Source organism: Elephantulus edwardii, unplaced genomic scaffold (genome assembly GCF_000299155.1).
Source record: "Elephantulus edwardii isolate Elephantulus edwardi_28Jun2011 unplaced genomic scaffold, EleEdw1.0 scaffold00531, whole genome shotgun sequence".
In the NCBI taxonomy this organism is placed as follows: domain Eukaryota; kingdom Metazoa; phylum Chordata; class Mammalia; order Macroscelidea; family Macroscelididae; genus Elephantulus; species Elephantulus edwardii.
This window is the reverse complement of record NW_006400281.1, coordinates 364,668-385,647: the sequence shown is the minus strand read 5'-3', so window position 1 is coordinate 385,647 and position 20,980 is coordinate 364,668. Positions and strand designations below refer to the sequence as shown.

The 20,980-nt window shown below is 44.1% G+C and overlaps 1 protein-coding gene across 2 annotated transcripts in view; it reads left to right on the top strand.

Annotated features, from left to right (window-relative positions):
- Positions 1-8,867, top strand: part of LOC102874848 (tetraspanin-14-like) — a 38,887-nt gene extending 30,020 nt beyond the window's left edge. Inside the window, exons 4-8 of one of the 2 annotated variants that reach the window (XM_006903191.1) lie at positions 661-831; positions 3,069-3,194; positions 5,086-5,130; positions 6,542-6,661; positions 8,796-8,867. In XM_006903191.1, the coding sequence (XP_006903253.1) occupies positions 661-831; positions 3,069-3,194; positions 5,086-5,130; positions 6,542-6,661; positions 8,796-8,867 (534 nt within the window). The remainder of the gene's footprint in view (positions 1-660; positions 832-3,068; positions 3,195-5,085; positions 5,131-6,541; positions 6,662-8,795) is intronic. The other variant, XM_006903192.1, reaches the window with a different exon arrangement.
- Positions 8,868-20,980: the final 12,113 nt, after the last annotated feature.

Sequence of the window (20,980 nt, the reverse complement as noted above, 5' to 3'; positions counted from 1 at the left end):
TTCTGTGTTTGGTGAGTTATAGTCTTCTGTGTGTGAGCCTTGAGAATCTGCATTGGGTGGAATGGGAATGTCTGTGGTTGCAGAATACACATCACTTCCTCATAATGCACTGATTCCCCCACCAGAGGTGCATGAATTCTGTCAGGGTGCTGCAGTCTGGGTGAGCCTTTGTTCCTTTCATTTCAGCTTGATTTATAGGGACTGCTATTTTAATTTGTGTGTGAAGAGAGGTCAGGTAGGGTTCCTAGAGCATTGACTTTACTCTCAAGGAACAGATGACAGTGTCCCTTCCTGTGATAGGTCACAGGGAGGAGGCCACTTAACAGGAATGGAAACGCTGGCTGGCGTAGTCTTATCTTTCTAGCAGTGCAGGGAAGGTGTACAGAGATACCTTCATTTTATTCATTCTCCACTTTACTAGTTCTGGATTCTTGAGGTACAGGACTCCTGAACTTTGGGCTGATAGATGGTTCTGGAGCTTGTGTTCTTTACAATAGACAGAGCATCCTCAGTGGGATTCAGGGCTGCTGTTTGGAAGTACAATAATAGGGTCCTGAGTGGAATATGGGGGCTTGTGCAGGCAGCTGTCCTGGGTGTGGCTTGTGGGCACTGGTGATTTTTGCTTGATCACTCCCCCCCCCCCCCCCCCCCCCCTTGTAGTTTTGTGGAGCCATTGTGTTCATCTTCTTCCTGGAGTTGGCTGTGGCTGTGCTGGCTTTCCTGTTTCAGGACTGGGTGAGGGATCGCTTCCGGGAGTTCTTTGAGAATAATATCATATCCTACCGGGACGACATTGACCTTCAAAACCTCATCGACTCTCTCCAGAAAGCGGTAAGCCATCCACTCCATGGATACTTTCACCAGAGAGTACTAGCTTCCTTTACAGATGCTGCAGCAGAGTAGAACTTAATGGTAACTTAACGGTAGGGATGGAGGGTTCTTTCTAGGCCGGCTCTGCTTGCAAATGCAGGGAGGCTATGACAAACTGCCCCCACCCAGCCCGAACACTTTGGTCCTTCAAGGCTGTGGATCCAGGTCTTTCTTCTCTGATTAGTGTAACCTGCCATGTGCCATCATCCTTTGCTGGATTTCACAGTACCATCTAATGGCACCCATAGTCGCCTTCTCTAGGAGCTCTGTTCTCTCCTTCCCTAGATCTGCAGACTGGAGGCAGAGAACGGGGGCCAGGAGGGCTGGAGGTACAAGGGCATTGGATAGGAGGAATGGAGGCAGGACTGGAGGTGAGAAGAAAGGATGCAGAAGGACTGCAGACAGGAGGACTTCAGGAAGGAGGACAGGAAGCAAGAGGACTAAAGGTGATAGGACAGGGGGCAGGAAGACTAGAGCTGAGAGGAATGGAGGTGGGAGGATTGGAAGCATGAGAAACTGAGGCACTAGGATTGAGGACTGTTTGACAAGGGAGGAGTAGAGTCTGAACTGAAAGTGGGAGGATTAGGGCCTGCAGGACTATGAGGGACTCACCCCTGGGGCTGTTCCTTTTTCCTCTCTTCTCCAGACCAGTTCTCTTTCTGTCTGAGAGGATAGAGCTGATGTGGAGGGGTGTATCCCTTCCCTGGAATGTCTCCTAGTGCTCTGTCCACACCCTGCCTGGGCTTTACCTCCTCTCACTTCTGTAAGTAAGTTGCTCTGAGAGGCACAGACTATAGCTATTCCTTGTGGCTTCTAGGGTCACCCAAGACTCTTGGTTATCTGTACTCTGCTACCTCCTGTCAGAAACCCAGTTGTATCCAGAATATTGGTTGTTTCAAAAGGTAGAGTAGTTATTATTGCTGTTAAGTGCCCTCAACTTGAAACCAACTCATAGCTGACTCTTCTGTGGGTTTTCAGAGGCAGTAAATCACCCAGGAGAATACTTCCCATCTTTCTCCTACTTGGCTCTGGGATGACAGCACAATTCCTTACCACTTTGCCAGTAGAAAAGGCTTTAAGCATCAGTGTAATCTAGTTTGATGGTTATGTAAAGTTCTTCAGACCTTTCTCTTGGGTACCGTGAAGTTTATTAGCATCTTTTATGTCCACAGCATTTAGTTCTCTTACATTTTCATTACTTGTACTAGTCTGTGAACATTTCAGCCGTTCTTGTTATGCTCGAGCCTCAGTACACTGTTTTGTGAATTTTCACCTGGCTTACTGCTCCCTGCGCTGGCATGAAAGATAAGATGCTTTCCTTTCTTTTTAAAAACCCTACATTTTTTTTTTTTAATTTTTATTATTTTTTATGTATCTACTGTCAAATCGAATCTGACTGGTACAGGAGGAGATTGTCCCTCCTTCTTCAGCAGAGCATCTGGTGGATTCGAACCACACACCTCTGGGATTGCAGTGCAGCTTCTTGCCACTAGGCCACCAGAGCTCGCCAAAACCCATTTTATAGAAGATTTGGGAAAAGTGTGGAGCTGCTATTTGGTGAAAGCTTATTATTAAAAGTAACCAAAATTTAGAAGATTTAAAAAAAAAAAAAAGAGTTGTATATTTGCTGTGGTGGTGCTATCACTGTCAGCTATGAGGACAAAAGCAAACAACCTACTGCTGGCAGACATCCTTTAGTTTTGCATTTTTTTAGATAGATGAAGATTTTATATGCAGTTACTGCTAATAAATGAGAGTGGAGTGGATAAGAGGTCCTGACCTAGCAGAGTGCTCTGTGTTTTTCAAATACTCCAAAACCAGCTCTTTCCTTGATAATCTTAAGGAACTATTTCTTTGTCCAAAAAAAGAACTAAGGTCAGACTTGAAGTTTCACTAAGGAAGACGGCACTCAGGCGGGGCAGTTGTGGGCCCAGAGGGGTCTTGGCAGAGACAAGTCATCTCTGTGCTGTTGGGTAAAGGGCAGAGCTGGGGGCATGCTCACTAGAGAAGGTGTTCTTGCTGCCCTGAACGCAGTATGTGCAGCTTCTGTCTCCTTCTGGGTGGCCTCTGTAGCAGCGAGCAGCACTGTCTGTGTTTGTGTGGGTCTTGGTTTCTCTATGTGGGAGGGGGCACTTAAGCCCTGTGCTGGTGCCCACTCCATGTTGCAGCATTGATGGTTCCCTGCTTTGTAATTGCAGAACCAGTGCTGTGGCGCATATGGCCCAGAAGACTGGGACCTCAATGCCTACTTCAACTGCAGTGGCTCCAGTTACAGCCGGGAGAAATGTGGGGTTCCCTTCTCGTGCTGCGTGCCAGATCCAGCGGTGAGTCTTCTCGCAGTCCCCAATCCTCCAGCTCTCTGAGGACAAGGCCATTTCCTACCTGAGGTCTGGGAGCCCCAGGCCCCTTCCCTTGTCCACAAAACACATTAGTGACATGGTGTCTTGTCTTCACTCTCTGGTGGCCTAGGAGCTTCTAAATACTATTTATATGGGTTCCCAAACATTTCTGCCTGCTTCCCTGGACTAAGTGGTCATGTGAAGGAGAGGAGCAATAGTGTGTCACTCCTGTCCCTGCAAAGGGTAGATGAAGCAAAGGACCAGTAGTGCTGTTCCCATAAGGGCAGATGAAGCAGAGGATCAGCTGTGTCACCCCGGTGAGTGTGAGAGAGATGAAGCAGAGGAACAGCAGTGTTGTCCTCTCCATACTAGGATCAAGTGAAATGAAAGAGCACCAGAGTAGTCCCTATGAGGGACAGGTGAAGGAGAGGAGCAGACTGTTGTCCCTATCAGTGTGAGAGATAGGTTAAAGAGAGGAACAGAGTGTTGTCCCCATCAATGTGAGGGACAGTTGAAGGAGAGGAGCAGAGTGTTGTCTCTGCACCCAGGAGTCTCCAGCTCAGAGCATTGGACTAATACTGAAACACAGGGGTTCTTGTGATGGTTTCTGTACTTTGTGAGCTCAGTCCAGCCTAGGCCTCACAGTTTGGACACTGGCACTGGGGTCCCCAAACAGTGCCCAAGTAGAGGTGATTCTTTTGTGGTCTTATAGTTGCTTGGTACTTGACACTATGTCACAGAGTCTTAGACAGGTTTCAGACAAGACGTCACCATTATTGTGCATGTAAATTTCTCTGCCCTGGTGAGTTCCGATTTGCTGAGGTCTTCATGGGAACTCTGAAATACATTCATATAGCAAGGATGGGTTTTATCTGTTAGTAAAGGGGCAGTTCTGTATTTTAAGTCTTGTCTTCTGTACAGGAGGCTGCTTCCATTCTTGGCTCAGGCGCCTTTAATGCAGCTAATGTCCTCTGTCAGTAGATATATATGTGTGGCTATATTGCTGCACAGGTTTCTGCAGAGCTTCCTGATGAAAATCAACTGAGCAGAGAGGCTTGATCCGGTCTTCTCAAAGCCCCCAGTGAAGCCATTTGGTTCTCCGTCTTGATCCACAGCTGAATGTGGAGGTGATGCGGGACTGGGCAGGACTATGTCCTGTCTTGGGGTCCCCATAAGATTGTCCTTGACTTGATGGCAGCTGACAACAGGGATTGGCAAGCAGCCCGATGGGCCAAATCAGCTTGCCATCTCTCTTTTTTGAATGATCTACATTAAAGATAATTGATATTTTACATCAAAAGGTAATTGATATTTTGTGACACAGGAAGGTTGTGTGAAAATCTTATTTTGTTGTTCGTAAATGAAGTTGTATTGGAATATATCCATATTATCCATCTAGATCTTTTCTGGCTACTTTACTACTACAACAGCTGACTAGAATACTCACTTCAGGGACTGTCTAGTCCAGAAACCCTAAAATATTTCTTGAGTGCCACTTTACTTTATGACCTTGTTAGTAGGGAATTACGTTTGCCAACCCAAAGGCAGGCAGTTTGGATCTTCCAGTTCATGGGAGAAAGATGGACAGTCTCCTCATGCATTGTTTCCAGCCTCTTAAAACTCACTAGGGAAAAAAAAAATTAAAAAAAAAAACAACACCTCACTAGAAGATGCACCATGAGTCAGTTCTGGCAATACGTTTTGTGCTTTTGAGCGCTTTTCAGAAACAGGGTTGACCAAAAGCATGATTGAAAGGTATGAGTGGATACATACTTTGTGTAGGTATTTTTAGATGGCCAGTGGTGACTTTCTAGAGCCTCCTAACTCCCAGTTTGTCAAGAAAACAAAAATAATTATTTTCCTGGTTTTCTTACAGCAAAAAGTTATCAACACACAGTGTGGATATGATGTCAGGACTCAGGTGAGAACCCCCATGTGTACAATTTCAAGAGTTCTTTTAAGTTTTTCCCCCCTATAGTCCAACTTCCTGATTTAGCCCAAGTGCACACTGGAGGGAGGGGAAGGAGAGGTACCTTGAGGCAGAAGTGCAGCATACAGCCTTGATGAACCAGTGGGAGTTCATGTCCCACACACTCTCATGTTGGCTAGTGTCAGACTCACTAGAAGAGCGATTTATAATCTCAAGCCTTGTGAACTGCAGGCCCAGAATGCACAGTTACTATCTTAGCAGAAAGAGGTTAGGTATCAGTTTTGTTTTGGGGAACAAAGATTACATTTTTAAAAATTTTATTTTATTAATTTTTATGAACATTTACAGAGATTTTGGATTTCCATTCATTGATTGTTGCACAAAGATTACATTTTTAAGAGATTCTGCAAACATCTAAAGATAAAGCATTGTAAAGGACAAAGCTTGGTTCTGCTTCCATGTGGAGGCAGTAGTGACTTCAGTCCTTCAAGGGGAAGTATAGACTTTTGTTGATGGTGAGCATTTGACTGTGAAGGGAAGCATGCTCCTCCCCAAGCATCAGGCAGGTCTGCATCCCCTCCCCAGTCCTTCTTGCCTTTGGTGTTGTGAGCAGCTTCTGTTCCAAGGGGAGGGTCTTTGGGAATTTTCCTCATCTGCTGGGCATGGCCATGAAAAGCCAGGTCCTCTGCAGAGACTCCAATGGACAGAGTCACCTCCCCTACCCCTGCCCCATTGGCTTCTCCTATAGGAATGCCCACAACGCCTTTTTCATGAACTTATGATCTGTCATTATAGCCATGGAAAAGGTTGGTGGCTGGGGGTTAGGGTGAGTGGTGGGAAGGCCATATACCAGAGTCTTTAATCGGACTTCTCTGGGGTTGATAGCTAGAGGGAATCAGCTTGCTGATGACTTCACCTGCTGACTTGGTCTCCTGGGGCCAAGATCATCTGTAGTACTTAAGCCTTTCTGCCAGATCATGGACTAGAAGGCGAGGCATTTGGAGTCTGCATTCACACCTTAGAGGCACCCTTCCTTCTGTCAGTTCCTTTGACTCAAGAGACAGCCTTGTCTCTTCAGACTGATCTTTGTCCAGGTTCATGAGGTCCCTCCCCTTCTACAGTCATAGGTCCTTCAAATAAGTTAAGTGAGTTGAACTTTAAATCTGCAGTGGGTTCAGGGATACAGCTTGGAAGCCTTTGGTTTGATAGATAAAAATCTAGTGACCTGCCTAGTGAGAGGCTGTGACCTTCTAGAGACACTGAGAGAAGTAGCCATGTTCTCCTTCAGAGTTAAGTACATCTTTGGCATCTGCCTCCCAGATGTCTCCTGCCCACCATGCCCTGCCCTCCTCTGCAGGAACACATGAGACCAGGGTTTAGTCACAATGCTGTTTTCCTGTAGCTCAAGAGCAAGTGGGACGAGTCTATCTTCACCAAAGGCTGCATCCAGGCACTGGAGGGCTGGCTTCCACGGAACATCTACATTGTGGCTGGCATCTTCATCGCTATCTCACTACTACAGGTTTGCTCCTGGAAGCCTTTCCCCTTTTCCTTTTCACTTTATGAATTTGGGTCTTTAGCATAGAAGTCTTGTTCATTTTGGGTATGGTGAATAAAATTAGGAGCCTGCCTAAGCAAACAAAGGGCCTGTGGGAAGGCAGGATGTGTGTGTGCGTATAGGGGATGCGAGAGTGCTTGGTCAGGAGTGTGGTAGCAACCATCAGTGCTCTCTGTGTGTGTTCACATAGAAGTGGGTGCCTGTATGTGCATGCACTAGGCAGGAGCATGGCAGCTACCATTAAGGCCATGTGATGGGGCCTGGGTCCAGACCATGATGAGATTCCCTCTTCCCTGGAGTCTATTCCCTAAATGTTAGCCCTTTAGTTCTGAGAGTGGTCAGCATAGCACTTTGGCCCTGTGGAGTTCTTCAAGCAGTCCTTTTCAGAAGCCAGTAAATGACACAAGGAGACATTGTATTTCTGGAGTTTTGGGTTTTGTGTTCTCAGCATGAGCTGTCCTTGCCTTTGGGCCTCTTTTCTGCTAGTGAGGGAGAGGTAGAATGCAAGGCAACATCTACAACTGCAGAGTGGGAGGTCTCTGAAGTTTGAAGAAGCTTCGTTGTTCAGGTGTGGGCTAGTGCCCATAACCACCCTACCCTGAGTAGCACTTGAATTGTGTTCCTGAGTGCACATGAGGCCCTTTGCAACTTCCTTTCCTTTTCAAGACTCATTCATTTGAGCCAGATCTCCAGTGTAGAAGAGATTTGGAGGCAAGAAAGCAATAAAGCCCTGGGCTGTGCAGGGTTCATGTGGAGAAACTTGCGCCCAGAGCAGCACCTCTAGAGTTCTGTTCTTACATGGACTTGCTCCATTAGAAGATGCTGTCAGACTTTGATCTCAGGTTGAAAAAGTGGCTGAGGTGGTCATGGGGTCTCCAGGTATCCACACACACTCAGTAGACATGTACTAATGGCAGAGGACAGCCAGAGACAAAAATATCTAGAATATCTAGGGAAAGAAAAATCTCCTTAGGAATTGACCAAGGGAGAACTGGCTTATTAAGTATAAACCACAGTAACTTGAAGGAAGGAGAAAACAGACTTATTAAGGTAACAGTGTTTACATTGGTCTGCTGATGATGGTAAACCAGCAATCTCCTCTCATGACTGTTGCATTCCCAAAGGTCAGGACAAATCAATGTAGGGAAAACCAGGGACAAACTTGTTTTTATTATGACATCTAGGCTGATGGGAGGGCGCTCTGGTGGCTTTGTGGCAAGAAGCTGTGCTGCAGTCACAAAGGCACACAGTTTGAGGCCACCAGATGCTCCATAGGGAGAAGGATGGGCAGTCTCCTCCCGTGTGATTAACTGCCTCTGAAAACCCGCCAGAGGGTCAGCTATGGATTGGTTCAGACTCAATGGTACACAACAACAGGCTGGTGAGAAACATCTGAGACACATTATTTTGTCATCACAATCAATCAGGGTGGTTTGTTGTCTCTGCTTCACCAGGGGCACCAGGTGACTCCCATACGTGTATGTAAGATGCATATGATGTGCTTCGTCCTTGGTGATAGAGCAAATACCAAGGACATCTATCTGCTGCATCTCTACCCTAGAGATACAGCCAGGTGCACAGGGTCTTTGATTCTCCAGGACTCACTTTCTTGGAAGACTGACCATGTGCTGAAATCCTGGTGTGTTGCAGATAACTAATGTGCTGGGCTGATGAATGAAAAGTGGTGGTGTCTGTGTGGCATTGAGTTAGAACCAACCCATAGCCATTTTCAAAGGCTGCAAATCACACAGGAGGAGGTTACTCCTGCAGAGCAGCTAGTGGATTTGATCCACGTTTCTTTGAATTGGCAGTGCAACTCCTTACCCACTAGACCACCAAAGCTCCCTGCCTGAAAAGTTAGATGTTCAGCTCTACTCAAAAGCACTCTGGAAGAAAGATGTGGTGATCACACAGCCTTTATTAATCCTGTGGAGCATTTCCACTCTGACGTGCATGGAGCAGACTCCACTGAAGGGAATTTGGCCTGGGTGCTGTTTTCTCTTCACTTTTGGTCCCAGATAAGGTGGAAAGGACAGTAGTGTGCCCTCACTCTTTAGGCCTATGGTCAATGGCTGCTGACTTTTGGCTTTGGTTTCAGATATTTGGCATCTTCCTGGCGAGGACCCTGATCTCAGACATCGAGGCGGTGAAAGCAGGCCATCACTTCTGAGCATGGAAGGCAGGTGTGGAGCTGAGTGGTCACCGCCATGGATTGCTCTGCAGAGAGAGAGCACCATAACACTGCACCTGGCACCAGCACTATCTCAACAGTAGTGTGACAGGCCCTGCTGTCCATGCTGGTGCTGAGGAATGGGGCCTCATCTTTCCTGCACATGCCAGTGACTGCCTGCTTGCCTGGGAGTCCGCAAGGAAGGGACTGCTCAGTCCTGGAGCTACAGGCCATGTGCAGCCCACATATTCTCCCCTCCCCTATCCCCCGTCCCCCACCTCTGAAGATGCACGTTTCATAAGAGCAGACATGGGCTGGAGAGGATCACAGATTCTACACAACAAGCAGCAGAAGACCCTCTCTGGAGAGAGTGGTGGTTGGGTCAATAGGCAGGCCTTCCTGTGTGCCACAGGTCCTGCACTGTTGGTGTGTGAGCAAGCTGTTGTTTGTAAGACTCTCATCCATGTCTTCATGGAGTGGACTGTGCCACAGGAATGCCTTGTCACTGCCTGTAAGTTCCCCAGCTCTCTGGTCTAGGATCTTTCTTCATCTCAGCAGCATTAGGTCCTGGAGAGTAGGTGTGGTTCTGCACTGAGCCAGCTCTCCCTTTCTTACAGTGTAGTAGTTTATGGGGGCAACAAAGTTCTCCCATGCTCCTTCCTCCCCTCTCCCTTCCATACAGCCCTCTGTAGTCTAGATAGAAGCCAACTTTGTCCTTTCCCAAGTGTCTCATGAGCAGACCCAGCAACCTTGATGCCTAATGTTTGTCTCCCGTCTGCCCTGTAGACACAAGGACCCTGGCTTGGCCTCTTGCTGCTGTGGTCTTTGTCCTACTGACTGTTCCTGCAACTTGAATCCTGTCTCTCCCCCTGTGGAGTCAGGGCCTATCTTGTGACCACAACCACAGCTGGTCACTTGAGTACATTGTTCCCTAGAAAGGGACTCCACAATCTAGCTCCTGTCCAGGGTACCAAGTGTAGAGTGAAAGTACTCAGAGACCCAGGATGCCTTGTTCTATTCTGCGGTGAATACCCCACTGAGAAACTAGTCCCTGTGTGTTCCCTTCCTGTAAGGACTATTGAGGGCCTTGTTTCTAAGATGATGTCTGTCTTTGTGTACTGGGTAACCTCTTGGGGTAGCTGTCATGTCTGGCCACTTGGGGCTTGGCTCCCCTAGTGCTTCCTGTAGCTGCCATGCTATCCCCATTGTTCAAAAATTGGGTCTACCTTTACTTCTGGTCAATGTAGGATATTGATGACATTTGTTGTGTGGTTTTTTTTTTTTTTGTTTGTTTTTTAAATAATTTCCTCATTAGATTAGGAGAAGAAAGATGCTTGTATTTTTAGGAAGTGTACTTTTTCTTTGCCTGCCAAACTCTTTTATGGAATATATCTTTACATTAAAGTAGTTTTTGTTTGGAGTCACTATCAAGATGGTATTGAACATCTCAGTGGTCATCTGGACTGCTTGGGGAGCCAGGCTTAGGATGTGGCTAGACCAGACAGAGTGGGAAGGATAAAAGAAGCATTCATGGGGACAATATTAAATAAATTTGAGTGTATTAGATTCTTTGTGGCCTTCTCAAGCATTTTTGGCATGAATGCTTTACCTGTAATAAGCTAGCTTATGACTTAGCTACACAGTGCTGTGATTGTGAGGCATGAAAATCTTGGCTCTGGAGGAAGAGATTTTCGTGATGCAAATGTTTAACATGCTTACTCTTAACTGAAAAGTTAGATGTTTTATCTTTCCAGAGGAGCCCCAGAAGATAGCCATGGACGTCTACTTCTGAAAGACCAGTCTCTGAACTCCTTATAGAGCAATGTTTTTAGACACATAGGGCTAGATTTGATCTGGGTTATCATCACCTGGATTATCATCATCCAGCCTCAAATAGAAAGAATTGGCTGGTGGCCTGGTTTTGCTTCTGGGTGAGCTACCTGGCCATCTGTGGGGTGGAGTCAGTGGTAATACTGGTCTCTTCAAGGTCTTGGGGCCTCAGCTTGCCTGGGAGAGGCAACCTCAGCCCCACTGCCAGTTTGTTGGCACTGATAGTGCCTAGACATTTCCCTAGTGTTCCGAGGTTCAACTTATGCTAAAGTCTGGCTGGAACTTCTAACTTGGGTTTGATTTCTAGTTAGTTTACATCTAATGATCCACTCCCATCTGAGTTGTTGCTCTGGTAGAGTCCACATGGCTGTGAGCAGGCAGGGCCCCAGGTTACAGCCCTCCTTCCTTGGACAGCCTCTCTGGGATCCTCAATCCTGTGTGCTTCTGGCCCTGGACAGGAGTAGTGTATCATCCTCCCTCTCCCTCCATCCTATACACTCATGCTTACTTTGGGTTCCTAATGCCCTTCTAACCCTTCACCTCTGAGTATAGCCACATTGTTTTCCTTCCTGCTGGCTTTACTACATTTCCATTTTCTTCCTACTGAAAAACGTTGCTTTGTCTCTTTGTTCTGCCTCCTTTTCACCTGGATTCCCAATACTACCACCCACTTCTTTTTTTCTTGGCTGTACACAGTTCTCCCATCACCAGGTCCCTGTGATTTCTGACCTAAACACTATCTCTGCACCGGGACAGGGTTCCTCTCTACTCGTAGGACAGAGCTTGGAATGGTGCTTTGGACCTGTAGCAGCCTCGTGCTTGCTTTCTTCTTGTTAATAGCAGTGAATATTTAACAGACATTAGAGCACCTCAAAATTAACAGACTCCTCCAGTCACCAGAGCTCTGAGGCATTATTCTTATGCCTCAAACATAACAGTTGGGGAGAGTAACTTACTCTTAAAGAATTAGAAAAATGAAAGTTCAAACCCTGAACCTTTTTTCTGAACAAGCATGCAGTTAAACTGGGCCCTGGTGCCTGCCAGCTCTGAATTCTGCATTTGTGACAAGTGTAGAGTTGAGCTGGGAGAAGCAGTTCCTGCGATATTGGCTGTACCTTGCAGAGGGCTCCTACCTTTGCACCAGGACTTGGGAGCCTTTGATTTGGGGCCTTGAGGGAACTTGTTGGTGCTGCAGTGGAGGCTCTAAGCAGAAAGCCAAGACTGCAGGCAGCATTGATTGTTCAGTCCACTTTGACCCCAGGCTGTGTTCAGTGCTAATTTTGCTGAAGTTGGTTCCTGAGGAAGCCTAAGATGTCTTAGTAAGCCTGTAAGGGACTTTCTAGACTTAGCAGTGGGTGTCAGAAATGACTTTTTCTCAAAGCGACACTAGGCAGGAGTGGGCATTTTTGTGGTGATGGGTATACACATGAATATGGAGGCATTCAGGGCTCAAGGACAGATCCCAGAAGAAGAGAGGTCTTGGGTTCTTCAAGAGAGTCTGTCTAAGCTGTACTTACAGGGATGTGGTGCTCATACCATGCACAGCCTTTTCTAGTCCAAGTGTTCCTTTTTTATATCTCTATGGCCTTGAGGTGTCCAGGTTGTTGACCACCAACTATGGGAGTCTGTCTCTGGACCTTAGTGGTGGAGAGCTTCCCTGTGCTTTTCTCTGTTCACAGGCTGGGAGACTGCTGGGCTTCGCAAGGCAGACTTGAGCACAGATTGATTACTTATTCATCTAGCCATACACCTGTGGAATATGGTATAGCACTTTCTTAAAAAGATGGAAATACAAATACCACATGATCCAGCAATCCCATTGTTGTTATTAGGTGGCATTGACCCTTTGTACAACAGTTCTGAAGCCTACTGTGTCCTGAGCCAGTCTCACTGACTCCAGTACACCTACCCCTATTGTCCCAGTAACTGTATCAATTCATCTCCTCCGGAATCTTCCTCTCCTGCACTGTCGCTCCACCCTTCTGAGTATGATGTCCTTCTCTAAGGAACAGTTACTCTTGGCCACATGCCCAAAGTATGTGAGATGGAGCTTTAAAATCCCAACTTCCAAGGAGAAACTTGGTTTCACTCTCTCTGAGACAGACCTGTTTGTTTTCTTGGCAGTCCATGGTATGTTCAAGACTTCTCCAGTACCACAAGGCTTCTTCTTCTTCTGTCATACTTAGTCATTATCCAGCTCTCTGATGCATAGCAAGTAATTACAAAGACCACAACCTGGATCAGACACACCTTAGTTTCTAGAGTGACATCATTGCTTCTCAGTAAGCAGAAAGGTTCCTGACAGCACATTTTCCCAATGCAATTTGTCTTTTGATATCCTGACTGTTGGCGCCAAGAGTGTTGATCAACAGCCTCAATCTCTTCTCCATCCATCATGGTGCTGCCGATTGGCCCAGTGGTGAGAATCTTTGTTTTCTTGTTGTTGAGCCTCAATCTATATTGAAGACTACAGTCCTTGACCTTCTTCAGCAAGCGCTTAAGGTCCTTAGTTTTAGTAAGCAAGTTCAGCAAGCAAGATTGTGTCACCTGTGTAATGTTTTAGTAAGCAAGTTCAGCAAGCAAGATTGTCTCATCTGTGTAATGTAGTTTATTGATGAGTCTTCCTCCAATCCTGATGCCATATTCTCATAAAGCCCAGCCTCCGGAATGATCTGTTCTGCATATAGATTTTTTTATTTTTTTTTATTTTGAACCATGCACTGTTTCCTTCTTCTGTTCTGAGGACTGCTTCCTGGTCTAAGTATTATTGTTCTGTGCCATCTAATTACCTGTGACTCATTGTGACCCTGTGTACAATAGCCCTAAACCCTGCTCTGTCCCGTGCTAATTTTATTGTCTCTAACACACCTACCCTCATTACCCCAGGCACTGAATCAATCCATCTCATTAAGGTCTTCCTCTCTTGTGCTGTCCCTGCACCCTCTCAAGCATGATGTCCCTCTCCAAGGACTGATCCCACCTTGCAACATGTACAAAGTATATCAGATGAAGCTTCAGAATCCTTGCCTCCAAGGAGCAGCCTGGTTTCACCCTCTCCAGGATGAACCTATTTGTTCTCCTAGCAGTCCTTGGTATATTCAGTACTCTTCTCAAGCACCACAGCTCAAAGGCATCAGTTCTCTTTCTATCATCTCAAGTATAGGCTTTGCATAACACAATTAAGAGTTCTGGAATTCTTATTCTCCTCTAGGTTAGCCACAGTTTGTTGTGATCTACACAGTCAGTTGACTTTGCATAGCCAGTAAAACACAGATATGCTACTAGGTATGTATCCTAGGGAAATAAACCATGAAATGAGTTGTTGTATGCATACCCATGTTCATTATTCATAATACAGCTTTATTCACAGTTATAAAATGATGGGGAAAATGACCTTAGTGCCCATCAATGGATGAATGGATACACAAACTATGACACATATACAATGGAATACTACATGTCAAAGAACATTGTGAAACATCTAATAGCATGGATGAAACTAGAAGATAGTAATGCTGAGTGAAATAAGTCAGTCTTGAAGGAATGACTATTAAATGAGACCTCTAATGTAAAGAAGTTAAAAAAAGTTTACACAGAATAAAGCTTTGAGAGTTACCAGGGCAAAGCAGGGAAGGAGGAGAAGCTCACTAACTTAGTTGTTATATACTGATGAGTTGGAATGGACTCCTTGCTAGCCTTTCAGTGAGTTTTTAGAGGCTGGAAATCACACAGAGGGAGATTGGCCATCTTCCTCCCTCAGAGTAGCTAGTAGATTTGAACCACGTGGCCTTAGTTTGGTAACACAACTCCTTACCACTAAGCCACTAGAGCCTCCTAACTGGAGAGTAGCCTTAAGTTAACTTGGATGAAGGGGAGACAATATACTATAATGAGGAAGTCAACACAGTATAACCAATGCAAGAAAGGCACAGGATGCACAATGGTTAAAAGTAGCATGATAAATACTGTTACAAATAGGATCCTGGAATAACGGTAATGACAACCAGTTTATGAATGGATACACAGGTAAGTAGACAAGTGTGGAAAGGTAAGTAGAGTCTCATCCATGTGTAAATTGGATTTGTTGTTGAGTATTTCTGCATAAGTATTTGTGCTGCAAATATATCCCCATATATAGTGGCACATACAGGGGGAAAAGTTACAGAAACTTAACCAAACCTTAAGGGAATGAGCCACTGACCTTGGTAGTTTAGGATTATAGTCTTGATAGAAGTATTTTGTGTGGGAAGGATATCTAGGTCAATTTTAACAGTCTGCAAAGACAGTATTCTCCATCTTGCTTTGCTAAGTACCAAATAGAATCTTAAAAGCTTGAGAATCTAAAATGTAGCAATTGGTCAGTCCCTGTCCAGAGTAATAAAAGTGAAGAAAGTTAAGATTAAATGTAATAATTACCCAAAAGACTAATGGACCACTGGAACCATACCCTCTACTGCTGTGAGACCAGAACTAGATGGCACCCAGCTAGCCCAACCAACACCTGCTATTGGGATCACAATGGAAGGCTATGGACAGAGGTGAGTGGGGGATGGGGGTGGGGAAGGAGAACAATATTCTAAACCATGAAACCAGCCAGGTTTATTGAGACTTGATTCCTGGAAACATTAGTCATACTTCAAACCTGAAACAGAACCTACTGTTCTTGACCAAACACTAGATGCTCAAGTGAGCACCAGGACCCATAAGGAACTGAGTCCTTAGAACAGTAAACCACAAGAGACCAAGCAAACATCATGTGTTCAAAAACAGCCCAAATGTCTGGAAGGGAAAGGAAAGAAGAGGAGGTGTTAGAAGTTGGGGAGTGCTAGAAGAAAGTCCTAATGTCACAAAACAGTATACAAATTGTTGACTGAAAGCTGGATATACTGTAAACTTTGACACAAACCTCAGTCAATTTAGAGAAAATTTGGAGCTCCTTGGTGTTGAAGTAAGACCTGGCTTTACTCCTTAATGGCTAGTTTCATTAGCATTCTTTACCAAAATGCTTTTGAGATACTCAGATTCCCCCAAAACATGTTGACCTTGTAGAACAGGGACTACAGTTGTTTGGGAAGAAATTACAGAGTTACAGATAAATTTAAGTGACTTGTTCAAGCAGTTGGCATCATGGGAATCTTTTGGAGTCTCTGCGTGGTACAGGCACATGCTTCAGTATTATATGAAAGGTTGGCAGTTGAGACTCCCTCACATGGCTCAGAAGCCATTACTGTCTTGTCTGCTTCTAAAAAACCATTGTCTTGAAAATCCTGTGGAACATTTCTGCCTCTTGCCAAGGGCTTGCAGCAAGTTCAGATCCACTCGAGCAGTTTCAGTACTGGAGAAGGAGGGGACACTCCTTAAAACTGAGACAGCTGCTGCTTAACTGACATTCCTTTGTGCTCTGCTCCTTACCTTTCAGACAGACTTTTTTTAAAAGCATGGTTTAATTATTACCAAAATAAGTTAGTAGCTTTTACTGAAATTTTGTTAATCTCAAACAATTTTCAATAAAAATAACATCAATTCATTCACTGCTGTAGAGTTGTTTTCGACCTATTGTGACTCTCCATCTGGTTTCTGAGGCTGTAAATGTTGTAGGAGACTCTTTATCATGAGGAGCTTTTGATAGACTTAAGCCACCAGAGACTCCTGGCCTTTTGGTTATCAGCACAGCATACCATGCCCTACTCTGCCAGGGCTGCTTCAGTCTAAATGGAGAAGTATATAAAGTGCTCCCCAGAGGCAGCACTGTTAAGAATCCTCCAGAAAATGTCCATGCATATTAAAAAAATAGTCTCATGCAGATAGGATTTGTATTACTTAGTACACGTACAATATTTCCCTATATGTTTAAAGTGTTTCCCTGTACATACACCCTGACTCACATGTCTATTCCTGTTTGCTCAGTCCATGATTACCACAAGTGATTCAACTTTGCCCTTGTATCTTGGGAGTATGTTTCCAGTTTCAGGTTACAGAAAAGACCCAATTGGAACCACTTTAAAAATGTTGGGACGGTTTTGACTCCTGAAACTGGAAAGTCCAGAGGTGGGGTGACTTCCAGGTAAGTTTGAATCAAGTGATAGCAGCAAGCATCTGATTTCATTCTGCCATCAGTAGTGCCCTAGTTGTTTAAGGCAAAGAGGAAGGCCTCATTCGTAGACATGACATGATTAAGAGGCCCTGAGGGAAATATGCTGAGACCTAGGCCAGATGGAAGGGAGCTGAGTGCTGCCAACCATTCCCCATTGAATCTCTCAATGGATGTTTTGGTTGTATTCCTCTTGCCCTCCCAAAGGCCTATGAAAATCTTATAGTATTTTTTCTTTTTTAAATTTTTTTAAAATTCATTTTAATGGACATTTACAGAGATTTTTGAATTTCCATACATACATTGTTGAATTTTTCTCCATGCCCACCCCTCCCCCCAGTTTGCTCCTCTCTTTGAAAAGAAAAATTATTTAATTGCTGTAGAATCGCTCCCCTCCCACCCCACTATGCAACCACTATGTACACATCACTATGTAACCTTCATTCTGGACTCTTTTCATAACCATAATACCCAATCATATATCGCTTTCAAACAGTTCTCACCCTCGTCTGTTTCAATGCAGTATACATAATTTATCCAATTTTTCTCAGTCTCCTCCCAACCCCAAGGTCAATCCTGTTTTACAACAGTGGCACCATGCAGTATTTGTATTTTTGTTACTGAGATACTTAAGTCAGCATAATGTCCTCCAGGGTTACCTATTTTGAATAATATTGCATGAGTTTCTTGTTTTTCAATGCAACATAGTATTCCATTGTGGGAATATACCACAGCTTCTCTATCCGTTTGTTTGTTGATGGCACTTAGGTTGTTTCCAACTCTTTGCTATTGTGAACAAAGCCGCAATAAACATGGATGTGCATATAGTATTTTTTTTATTTGAAGTTACTTTCTAGAAAAGTTTGAGGAGCTGAGCTGACCTTTTTTACAAGTGGGTGCTTAGGGCTGAGTTCTGTCTGTTGTGATCAAGGTGTCTGGCTGGTGTGTGTGCAATGAGATGACCAGGCATTGGTGATAGACGTGTGATCCAAGCAGCTGGGGGTTGGCTTGTCAGGGAAAAGTTCTGTCCTGGTTGACCAGAGGCAACTACTCCTGTGGTCTCCAACCACTCCAGTCATCTTGGTATCCTGCTGGCCCTAATTATGTGACACAGTGGCTTAACATCTCAGTGCAGAATGGGCTAGGGGACCTCAATGGGTCTTTGGATTTAATACAGAGGCCAACCTTTTTGATGCCTCAACTAATGGGTGATCTTCTTGGAAAAATCCAGCACCCACATTGATGATGTGGGCTTGCTCATACCACTTTTCTCAGAGTGGAATATATGCCGCAGGGTGGAAATGTATATCCAGAGAGACAGTTTCATGACCTGGTTGAGGTCTTTGCTTTCCTGTGAGCTGTTGTTAGGTGCTGTCAAGTCAACTCCAATGTAGAGTATATTCTGCCCTATCCTGGGCCATCATTGTGATTTCTACCAGCTCAAGCCCATTGTTGTAGTCACAACATCTTCTTGAGGATCTTCTCCTTTGCTGTCCACTTTCCTAAACATAAGGTTTCCCTCTTTCTCCTTTTTTAGCAGTAATCATTTTCCTTTTTCTCTTTGCAAATAGTCAAATATGTGTCTATATTAACATAACTCCTTTTAAAAAAAAGTTAATTTGAGTGAAAGTTTAAAAAATACTGTTTATTTCAGTCATCACATTTTGTTCCATAACATTAATTACAGTACTTAAAATATCTGATCATTCACTAATTCCATATAGGACTGGTTTCTAGTTTCTCTAAGCTAGTAGAATGGACATAATGAGAATGTTTGCGGTATTGTGAAAAATATATCAAATGTCATACACCAGAATGGACATAATGAGAATGTTTGCGGTATTGTGAAGAATATATCAAATGCCATAAACCAGTAGAGACGTTGAATGGGAGCATAAGCTGCTACCTTTGTATTGTTGAAAATATATACACAAATCCTGTAAATGAAACATTCTGACAACAGGTAATTTTTGAGACTTGTATTATTGTGTCAGGATCTTTGCTGTGGTGATTACAGATAACAGTGAAGCTGAGGTCCAGTTTGGGTCAAACAAATGAACAACCATTGGACCTTAGTTTCGTCACCTGTAAAGTGAGTTTAATTATCTCACAAGGTTTCCTGGAGTATTAAAGGAATTTGTGGAGTTGAAAGGGCAGGTGGCACTAAATCCCCAATCGGCTCTCCACTAACCATTCTGACATTTCATATCACTTTGTTCTTTCCCTTTATAAAGTGCAGATAGTAAAATTACTATGTGGAGTTGCTGCAGGGATTAAATGAGATGAGGTGGCTGTTAACACAGGACTAGGTTGTTTTTGAAGGACTTTACAAAAAAATCAAGCCCAGAAATTACCAGAATATTAGTTGATGTATTTCAACAAACAGTGCCCTGGATGTGCTCACCACATTATGCCAAGAAATCTGGAGGAAAATTGGAAGAGATCCATATTTATTCCCATTCCAAAAAAAGGTGACCCAACAGAGTTTGGAAATTATTGAACAATACCACTAATTAACCATCGCAATAACATGGAAACAGTCAAATATCTAACCACTGTCAAATGGATGGAATACTACATGGCACACAGGAACAATGCTTTTATAAATTACCTAACTTAGGAGGTACTGGAGAGCATGATGCTACGTGAACTAACTCAGTCCCATAAGAATAAATACAGTATAAGGCCATTATTTGGAAGCAGAAATGGAATCTACTTTCTAAATACATGCCTCTGGAAACTATGAACTTTTACAAGTGGTGATAGTTATAGAAAGGCTTCAGGGTTTTTGTTCACAGGGCCACTTTGAGTCATGCTTGAGTCAACGACAATAACAGCATCATTAAGACACTAGCAAAATCCAGCTGAAGATTATTATCCAGAAACTACTGGAACAGTATATTGACGGAGAACTACCAGAAATACAAGCTGGGTTTAGAAAAGGTTGTGGCACTAGAGATATGTCACAAATGTCACATGGATCTTGGCAGAAAGCAAAGAGTACTAGAGGAAAGTTCGTTTCATTGACTATGCAAAGACATTTCACTCTGTGGATCACTACAAATTGTTAATCGTGAGGAAAATGGGAATTTCAGAACACTTGATTGTGCTTATGTGAAACCTATTCTTGGATCAGGAAGCGATCATCAGAACAGAGCAGGGAAATGGCATGGTTCAAAATCAGGAAAGGAGTGTGTCAGGGATGCATCCTGTCTCCGTACCTTTTCAGTCTATATGCAGAACAGATAATTTGGGAAGCAGAGCTTAATGAGGAAGAATGTGGCATCATGATTGGAGGAAGACTCATCAACAACCTATATTATGTAGATGGCACAACCTTGCTTGCTAAAACTGAAGACCTTAAATGCTTGCTGTAGAAGGTCAAGGACTAGTCTTCAATATGGATTGAAACTCAACATCAAAAAAACAGATTCCCACCACTGAACCAATTGGCAGCACCATGATGGATGGAGAAGAGATTGAGTTTGTTAACAATTACAGCTTGCTAGGCTCCACAGTCAACACTCTTAATACCAGCAGTCAGGAAATCAAAAGATGAATTGCATAGGGAAAATGCTGTCAGGGACTTTTCCAGAGTGCTGAAAAGCAACGATGTAAGTCTGGAGACTAAGGTGCACCTAATCCAGGCCATGATCTTTGCAATTACTTGTTATGCTTCAGAGAGCTGGACAATGACTAAGGATGACAGAAGAATTGATGCCTTTGAGTTGTGGTCCTGGAGAAGAGTCTTGAATATACCATAGACTGCCAAGAAAACAAATAGGTCTATCTTGAAGAGGGTGAAACCAAGTTTCTCCTTGGAGGCTAGGATTTTGAAGTTTCGTCTCACATACTTTGGGCACATGGCCAGGAGAAGCCAGTCCTTGGAGAAGGTCATCATGCTTGGAAGGGTGGAGGGACAGTACAGAAGAGGAAGACTCCAGAAGAGATGGATTACTATATTAACTGGGACAATGGGAATTGGTGTTTTGGAATTAGTGAGGCTGGCTCAGGACAGGGCAGACTTCAGAGCTGCTGTACAAAGGGTCGCTATGGGTCCCAGGCATCTTGATGTCACATAACAACAAAAATTATTTCATATACAGCCCAAATTTTATAGCTAATTACCTATATTGACTGAATAACAAAGGTACACCTGACCTAAGCCGTGGTAGTTTCAGTTGCTTCCTGT